At 42.7% G+C, this 8,776-nt stretch overlaps 2 protein-coding genes across 4 annotated transcripts; one reads left to right on the forward strand and one right to left on the reverse strand.

Annotated features, from left to right (window-relative positions):
• Positions 1-2,220: 2,220 nt before the first annotated feature.
• si:ch211-67f13.7 (uncharacterized protein LOC565426 homolog) lies at positions 2,221-5,448 on the forward strand. 3 transcript variants are annotated; one of them, XM_047018306.1, is made up of 7 exons: positions 2,226-2,862; positions 2,947-3,053; positions 3,131-3,237; positions 3,326-3,497; positions 3,587-3,704; positions 3,969-4,051; positions 4,481-5,448. In XM_047018306.1, the coding sequence occupies exons 1-6, from the start codon at positions 2,329-2,331 to the stop codon at positions 4,047-4,049; spliced, it is 1,119 nt and encodes a 372-aa protein (XP_046874262.1). In that variant the 5' UTR covers positions 2,226-2,328; the 3' UTR covers positions 4,050-4,051; positions 4,481-5,448. The 3 variants fall into 3 exon arrangements, with proteins under 3 accessions (XP_046874260.1, XP_046874262.1, XP_046874261.1); XM_047018305.1 differs by having other exon boundaries at positions 2,228-2,862; positions 4,455-5,448; XM_047018304.1 differs by lacking the exon at positions 4,481-5,448 and having other exon boundaries at positions 2,221-2,862; positions 3,818-4,051.
• On the reverse strand, positions 5,034-7,804 carry zgc:153911 (uncharacterized protein LOC768172 homolog). The gene is made up of 4 exons (XM_047018307.1): positions 7,355-7,804; positions 6,490-6,831; positions 6,069-6,353; positions 5,034-5,896 (listed from the first exon to the last, which is right to left on the reverse strand). Exons 1-4 carry the CDS (start codon positions 7,419-7,421, stop codon positions 5,739-5,741), a joined length of 852 nt encoding a protein of 283 aa, XP_046874263.1. The 5' UTR covers positions 7,422-7,804; the 3' UTR covers positions 5,034-5,738.
• Positions 7,805-8,776: the final 972 nt, after the last annotated feature.

Genomic DNA, 8,776 nt, shown 5'->3' on the forward strand with positions numbered 1-8,776 from the left:
ACCGAGTTATTGCTCCCAAGGGAGAGAGGTACCTGACTCTGGCACACCCTCTGGGCATGTTGTGATAGTATATGGCATTTATACTGTGCTGCGTGTGTTTCAATCAGATTTGCTGAGTAGAAACTTGTGTTTTGGTCACTTTGGTGTATGTGTAATTAGAAATGCCCCCAGGTTTGTGATGAAGAGACGTTTTGAAAATCCTTAGTTGAGTGGTGAAAGTAAAGGATTTGTTTATAAATGACTGATAACTAAATAATTTGATAAGAGTTGTGAAGTAGGTTAGAAAAAATATAATTTTGTTGCTAAACAAGCTTTATTGATTTCATATCAATAACACCCTGGTCACTAAATACTACTGCACTGACTCTGCTGAAAAAGTCCCTTTTAGGTGAAAGTCAAACAATGAAACATGTTTTTTTTAAGCTGAAAAAACAGCAGCTCAGGATCTGTGTTTTACTGCCACCTGGTGGCGTGATTTTCACAATAAAGTAAATATAAAACATGTAAGGGATAATGCCCGACGAGGTGTCCAATATCATCTGATAATGGACGATGCGGAGGCGTGCTTCCGATCCGGTTGCTTCCGCGGAGTCCATTATCAGATGATATTGGACACCTCGAAGGGCATTATAGTATTCACCCAGACCATGGTATAAATATAACTGTATCATGGTCTGGGTGAATACTCGATTCTGATTGGCTGCAGGGGTGTACATTATAGGGTGATAACGGACACCTACTGCGTCATTGCAGAAAAACGGTCTTTTCACCGTTCTAAATGATTCCGCTGGCTACACAGGAGCCTGTATAAAGTATCTGAAATAAGTAACCATAATAACAGTGACGAGGTCAAAGCCTCCATTTACAATTTTGAAAGACTTTAACAAGCTAACTTGTATTTACAACAATGAGTGACTTCAATATTTATTTTAACCTATTTGAAAAATGTTTCTTTTCTGAATGTAGTGTGTCAGTGTCACGTAACCGCTCATCTCACATCCCATTCGCTCTTCACCTCGCTAGTCTAATCTACTTCAGACAGTCTGCGGCCAACACTAGTATAGCCTAGTACTAGTAGGCTAGCTATATGGCCGATATTGTTCGTGAAAATCTTGATATTGATTTTGGGACAGTGACATGGCTGGTTAGCTAGCAAATCTTATTGTCAAACATACTGTAAAATTATATTTACTGTTTGTCAACCGTACACAATGTTATTGCCTTTAAATCTTGCTAGCATAACGTTAGCTTTTGAGCTTATAGCTCAGCCAAAGGAAAGCCGGTGTTGGTTCTATGAGCTGAGCGGACCATAAATATCAGAGTTGGCTAACGTTGAAAAACATTAGATTTCTATTGCAAAACGCCTTAAAACATACATTAAAGTTTGTAAAAAAAAATCGTTGGCAAGTGACCATGGTATAAGTGGGATAATGCCCTTCGAGGTGTCCAATATCATCTGATAATGGACTCCGCTGCGCGTCGGACGGTTCACGCCTCCGCATCGTCCGACGCGCACCGCATCGTCCATTATCAGGTGATATTGGACACCTGGTAGGGCATTATCCCTTACATAATGTACACCCCTGCAGCCAATCAGAATCGAGTATTCACCCAGGCCATGGTATGATGAAATTTATGTTTGCAAATATCTTTTAAAGCAATTTACTGTTTCAGCTGGATGCCGTCTGTGGAGACTAGGGCAGGTGCGGTGCGTCCCATTGGGCAAGTTGGCCACCAGGGGGGCCTCGTCGTATTTACATTTTTTTTTTTTTTATAATTAAAGGGAGGAGATGTTAAGTGAGAAATTACCTAAGCTAACGCAGTTTTTCCAATCAAAGAATTAGTCCGTGGAAGATGAAGACATTTCTGATAATATTTCAAGTGCGGCTGGGCCAAGTTTAGCTATTATTAGCAGCAGCAGACAAACAGCCACTTCAACACTTCAACAAAATGTATGACTTAACGTATAATGGGTGTCGGGCAGAGGAAAGTATTTTTTGCCCTCCAAGGGGGCGTACCCCTTGGAACGTGATGTCACGTGAAAACTATGAATATGGGAGAAAGTCGTATATTTAAGTAAAAAGTGGCCTGTGTCATCATGTGAATGTTAAGTGAACAATTTCGCATTTCAAATACAATCGATGTTCTAATGATTCTATGATTGAAATGATGTTCTAGATGTTGTAGCCTACCTTGTGAACTCATTAGTATTCCAGGGAGTGGTGGGATTGTCTCAGTTTTTGGAAAGTAGTATAAATGGACTGATGACTCATTACCTCCAGCCGTGTACAGGTCGCTATAGAGGTATCTAGAAACACATCTCTTGAGATGAACAAGTGGTGCGTCTGCATTGTATGGAGTGTATTTACACTAAACGTTGCAAATTCTTCAACGGATATGTATGAGTCTTCGACTTTCTTGAGTCCAGATGCCGTCAAGTCCAGGAGAAAGATTTTCAAACTGGGCACATCAAAAAACACTGGTGCTATGATGAACCTGACAGATAACAGATCAGCCCTGATGATATCAGCCCAAAGAGTTTGTGCTGAGTCTCCTCAGCACATCCCAGAGGTTAAACCAACAAGCAAGTTTACCTCCCCCTCGCCTCTGCAAATCCAGCGAACCGTTCATCCCAAACGACCCGACCTGAGGAGTAAGGAGGGCTTTACTTCCTTGCCGGACGTGTCTGTCTCGTGCTCTACATCAGAACTGGTTTTGCGTGTCAGGCGGTCATTCTATGGGTTTGGTGCTGACACAAAGGAACTGACATTGGGAGTCACTTGCAAAAGCAACGGTGTTGTCAGACCACGTAACGACATGCTATTTACCTATCATTTGACAGACTGCGATGGGAAAAGCGAGGTAAGAGTGTTTTAGTGCAATATTTTAGTCTGTTCAACATCATTATGTCGCGAACCTCTAGCCTACAAATATCCTCACATACAGGAGGCTTCCGACTCTTTCAGCTACAAATTCGTGCTTCACTATGTCCCTTCGCCCATCCGCTTCAGAGCGCGTAGTGTAAATCTGAATGTCGTTTGTCGGTTTCCAAGGTGAGATTTATTGTTTAACATCTGCTAATCGTTTTTGATAAGGTTGGCAATTGAACCAGATGAAACCTATTCCACAGGTATCATCACGTTTATCGACTTGCGGTGCGCCCTACCTGGAGTTCACACATTATGCATAAAACACTCAAGTGGCGCTCTATTGATTTCCAAATTCAGCTGATGGATGGTAAGCTTTTCCTACACTTTAAGGGCTTGTTGGCCAAATGAATTGATTTTGGTTATTGGTTTACGTCTTGATTTTTTTGATGTTGTAGATTCATGGACCACACCAGCCCAGTATCAAGTGTACCTGCTTGGGCAGACTGTGAACTTCCAGGTCACTGCTCTTCACCTACCCCATGGAAGCCTAAAGCTCTTCATTAGAAATTGCTATGCAACCACAACAAGTGGCACCTCTGCTACGTACAATATCATTGACAACTTTGGGTATGCCTGTGAAATGCTCAAATAGGATGTCCCCTGCTTTTGTAAGCATTACTTTGTTATGACCTGTCCTTCCTAACCTAATTTCTTAGGTGTATGCAGGAGAGCCGGAGGAACCTGGGCAGGGCTCGCTTTGTGTCTCCCCGGACTGACGACTCCCTCCGCTTCTCCCTCAGCGCCTTCCAGTTCACCTCTGACCCCCACGTCCAGGTGAGAACCCTAGTGGGTCTCTGTCCTCTGGGTCTGTCTGAGGAACAGTACCGATGGACACAACCTGGTCCCATCTTTCAGAGTATCTGTAATGCAATGCTCAATCTATTCAGGTCACTATGCACTGTAACGTGTTCCTCACGTCAGAAGAACCCGGCCCGTTGCACAAATCCTGCTCCTACACAGAGCATGGGTAATATGTTTGTCTGAGTTTCAACAGTTGTGTAACTCGTCCCGGCACCCTGACATCTCCCTCTCCTGCAGGTGGAGAGCCCTTACAGGGGAACACACCATATGCAATTGCTGCAACACCACATGTTCAAGATTCAGAAGTGCCATGCATGAAGGTCAGTTCATGTCCTATAGTCTAGGCTAGGGGTGGCCAACCCTGGTCCTCGAGAGCCTCAGTCCTGCTTGTTTTAGATGTTTCCCTGCTCCAGCACACCTGATTCAAATAAACGGTCAGTCTCAGGCTTGGATAACGACCATTCATTTGAATCAGGTGTGGTGGAGCAGGGAAACATCTAAAACATGCTGGACTGAGGCTCTCGAGGACCAGGGTTGGCCACCCCTGGTCTAGGCAAATAACTCATCTCTTAAGTGGTTACAGGAAAGATACGAGGATAGTGTAAACAACTTTAATATGCCTCTTTGACAGATAAGGAGAATGTGAAAATGTTGCTTCAGTTAAAACTACTAAAACTGTGGTAATGTGTGGTTGTAATGTGATGTCACACTGTACTCCTCAAGGCTCAGTAACCAGCAGCCCTTTGCAGATCTCAGACCAGTCATACCTCACCCTAACCCCAGCAGAGCAGTCATACCTCACCCTAACCCCAGCAGAGCAGTCATTTACCCCAGGAGACACCCATCTGGCTGAGTGGAGGGGGTTGAAGAGTGGGGGACCAGAGTTGGGACAGCAGAAGGACCATGAGGAGAGAGGTTCAGGTTTAAGTGATGTCTTTGTACTAGAGGAAGAGGAGGAGGAGAAGCCCTTTCCAGGATCAGGGGTGGGGGAGGATAAGGAGAGGGGGGTTTCTCAGTTTATAAAGGAAAGGGATCAGTGGCGGTACGGAAAACACCACTAGAGTCTCACTGCGGGCATGAAGAAGAGTGGAAGGCAGACGGAAGAGATTGGTCCGTGAGCAGAGAAGAAGAAGATGAGATCTTGGGTGACCATGGAGGACTTTCTGACTTATGGCTGTAGTGGGTGGAAGAGACAGGGTCTGGCAATTTAAGTGGCGGTAGAATCAGTGTGTTTGTGAAACATGAACCAACACTTTGCATAGTCTTACCACTAACCATCCCATTTAAAATAAAGTATGGAAATTTACTTTTGTAGTTTTTATTTTGAATGCATCAGCCCCTCCTGTCCTCAGGTGTTTATCTAGAATCTCATGTGAACAAGCCAGCTTGCTATACGGAACAAAACATGCTGCTGTTATAGCAGGAAAAATATGAGATACAAATCTACCGTCTAAGTTTAAGAATTTCCTTGTTGGTTATTCAGAAGTATGAAACAGGATATTCTCTTTCCTGAAGAAATATGACCATAAAGCACACTACCTCTACCAGCACCATCAAACAGGTTTCAGGGACCAAGGCCAAACAGGAAAGAGGGGAAGCGTTATGATTGAGTCACCAGGTGCTAGTCCGTCATCCCTCACATGGGTTACATGGAAGAAATTAAATAAATATTAGACAAATATAAGAGTGTCTGTTCTTGCATGGTGTCAACTTGTTTAGAATAAATACTAAACAATGTAACTAGCTATTTCTAAGCCACTGGCCTAAAAATTAAAACAAGAAAAAATAATTACAATCTGTAGTTTCAGAACATGACAGTGAAATACTTAGCTTCAGGATTATACTCTCCACACCATTCTTTACACAAAACATAAACATAAAAATGTATTTAACTTTTTCAAGCTGTTTGGTATATGACCATTTGAAATGAATTTTAAATTAAGTTTGTCAAATTTACAGTGCATTCCATGTAACAGCACTATAGAACATCAGGGTTCCCTTTGGTGTTTAAACATGTTCTGTTCTCAATGCTGTTGGTTTTCTTTTGTGGACATGTCTTCTCTGTAATACTAATGCTGTTGCTTGTAAGAAGATGATTATCACAAGGAATAACACAACCCCCCATCTGTCTCTGTCATGGTTCCTTGATGACTCGGCACCAATACCTGTTAGATAATTAAAAAAAGATTTGGTTAAGAATTATTCATGATTCTTTCAAGGAATTCTACTATGTCTCCTAACTTCTGTTCTACCATGCCTTCACACTCATACTTTCCAGTCTCTCTCACTCTATAAACAAAATGTGAAATAAACCGTTGGTATGTTGTAGTGCTTTACCTGTGTCTAGAGTGAAGTCTCTCCTTATCACCTGGCCCAGGATCCTGTTCTTCAGGATGAAGGAGAGGCTCCTGGTGCCGGCTGGCTGCAGAGTCAGGTTGCTGGACACTGTAAACAGTCCGTCTGTGTCCTGCCTGACGACTGTGCTTGTGTGGTTTGTGATGTCCTCTCCTCTGTCATCCAGCCACTGAACGCAGGGGGCAGGGCGTCCTCCTTGTGAAGTCAGGACCAGCTCCAAGCCGCTGGGAGATACTTTCAAGTTTGAATGTGGTTCTGTGTACAGTGCTGAAATTATACAGAACATTGTGTCTTAATCTTCTACATTTTTTAGAACTTTAAACAATCAATTAGCAATTGAATATAATCCCATAAATTACTTTTAACATTTGGCAAGGTTTACTGTCATCACAAGTGTGATTACCTGCTACTTTCAAAGATAAGGTTTTCCTCTGGCTCCCCAGCAGCGTGCTGACAGAGCAGGTGTAGTCTCCCTCATCCTCCATGTTGCTGAGCTCCAGACGCAGAGAGGAATCCCCCCGCTCCATGTCGGAGTACATCAGGCTGGATCTGTTGGCATAGCGACGGCTCTGGCGGTCCAGCTGGTCTCTCCCGTGATAGAAGCTGTGGACCACCTCCTGCCCCCTCTGCCAGGTGACCACCAAACTGCCCAGGCTGCCGCTCACTGGGAAGCTGCAGGGTAGGACGACCTGCTGTCCCTGGGCAGCAATAACGGGGCCGCGGGGGACAGTAATCTGGAACTCAACTACAGACAAAAACACAAGCAGTCACATCAATGATCTACAAGCACAGTCACACCAACGATATAAAGTGACCCACATGTCTGGATGTTTCACACCAAACGCGAAGCGAATCATTCGCGCGAATTTTTGCTTCACGTTCATTTGTGTTTATTCGCACGAATCGCTACTAGCCAAACTGTTTTTTTTCGTCGTCAACCATTTCCGAAATGACCACTACAAAAACAAATACGAAGTAGTGTCTCATAAAAGAGGATGCACACATACTCTTTCCCTCCATTTGTTCTAAAACGTCAGTTACATCTCTACATTGATCAACTTTCGCGACACAGCATCACGCGAATATTTTTTTTTACTTTCCATGTAATATCGATGCACGAATAATTCGCTTCTCGTTTGGTGTGAACACAACAGGAGTAGTCGTACCTTCAATTTACAACAATCACAACAGGTATGACAACTCGGAAAAAAAATTAAATTCTCTATTTGAGTCACCATTACAGCACACAAGATCAATGACACACTTACATGAGAAGGCTGCCTTAAAGAGAAGCGATGCAAGCAGTTGTTGAATGACCCATAAGTTCCAGTTCATATCAGGGTTCTTGAGGTTGTACGTACCTCACCTGTGTCTGGTATCCCAACTCTTGTCAGAAGTAGTTTTAGTAAAATGTAGTAAAATACCAGCAATAATCCAGCTGCCGTCACTCTGAACAGACTGAGTTTCTGTTTTAAAAGCTGCTCCTTTATCCTACGTATGCTGATTACGATCATGCGTCATCACGGCATGAGTTACAGGTGAGAGGAATGTGGACCGGACGGAGTCCAGAATGTCTACCAGCAGAGATGTTATATATTCTGGATTGGAATGAACCAGGTTTCGGTCTGTCTCAACCGGTCCTCCTGAAGATTTGTTCTGTTACACAGCAGTCCTTTGGTACAACTGTTAGTTCAATTAAACAGATATAAAGTAGGCTACTCAAACTCTCTAGCTCTCACACTGTCTCTTTAACGCCACTCCCACACCTGTCTAGTTTCCATGGACACCAACTGTGAGTTGTTGAATGAAACCAACAGTTTCCATAGACACAGCCACTATCGCATTTCAGTAGCCGAGAGAAAATAGTCCCTGTAAACAGTGGCTGTTGCTATGCAACGGACAAACAGCATTGTAAACTTCACGTTTGTTAGCCTAGCTAGATCTTGCACCATCTCATTCATTCTATGCTCATTTTATAAAAGCTGCCTTTAAAATAACAACGACAAGGGGACACTTTCAATAAAATAATATTTAATTTAAACACTAAGCCTAAACATTCTAAATCAATCATAAATGTTTCGTAGGCACTGGGTATATGGTAGCTAGCTAGCCTATGCTGTAAACAAGTTACAGTGACTAAGAACTCGATAAACGAACATAGGCTGTTGTTAAGGTTAGCTTATGTTGATTTGGATATCTCCATTAATTGTGCATCCGTGGAAAACATTGTTTTAAGAAGCCAAGACCAGGTCATGTACTGTAATTGCGTGGCTACGAAGCTCAAATTAAATAAGTGGATGTCAAGTTAGCAACTAATGGCTAGACCTGAGCTTCCGTCCAACGTTTCAGTAGTTAGACCAGCTAGTTAGCACTCAGTGATAGCACGGGACAGTGCAATATTTTTGCTCAAAAATTAACCGAATGTTGCTAGTCTAGCTTGCTAACCAATAAATCGCTGCACACCAGTACTTGTAGACAGTCTTTTTCTTCGGCAACATATTAGTTATTTTGAGTGTGCATTAATATGGAACGCTCCCCTTTTTAAGGTAAATCATGTAAAAAGGTGTACAGTACTTTATGCTCAATAAAGCACACCCCGTGACTCACTCTCAACCAATCAGAATGCTTGATTTCAATCACCCGTATTATAATAATAAATAAAGACATTTAATTAATTGAATGAGAAAACG

The sequence above is a fragment of the Hypomesus transpacificus genome, chromosome 3, assembly GCF_021917145.1.
Source record: "Hypomesus transpacificus isolate Combined female chromosome 3, fHypTra1, whole genome shotgun sequence".
NCBI lineage: Eukaryota > Metazoa > Chordata > Actinopteri > Osmeriformes > Osmeridae > Hypomesus > Hypomesus transpacificus.

Bases quoted from the DNA above. Each gene is read 5' to 3' on its own strand.
- si:ch211-67f13.7 (XM_047018304.1), top strand. From the start codon at position 2,329: ATGAACAAGTGGTGCGTCTGCATTGTATGGAGTGTATTTACACTAAAC. The intron at 3,238-3,325 runs GTAAGCTTTTCC...TTGATGTTGTAG, and splicing joins CCAAATTCAGCTGATGGATG to ATTCATGGACCACACCAGCC. The intron at 3,705-3,817 runs GTGAGAACCCTA...CAATCTATTCAG, and splicing joins CCTCTGACCCCCACGTCCAG to GTCACTATGCACTGTAACGT.
- zgc:153911 (XM_047018307.1), bottom strand. From the start codon at position 7,421: ATGAACTGGAACTTATGGGTCATTCAACAACTGCTTGCATCGCTTCTC. The intron at 6,354-6,489 runs GTAATCACACTT...GTATAATTTCAG, and splicing joins CTTATCTTTGAAAGTAGCAG to CACTGTACACAGAACCACAT. The intron at 5,897-6,068 runs GTAAAGCACTAC...ATTATCTAACAG, and splicing joins AGACTTCACTCTAGACACAG to GTATTGGTGCCGAGTCATCA.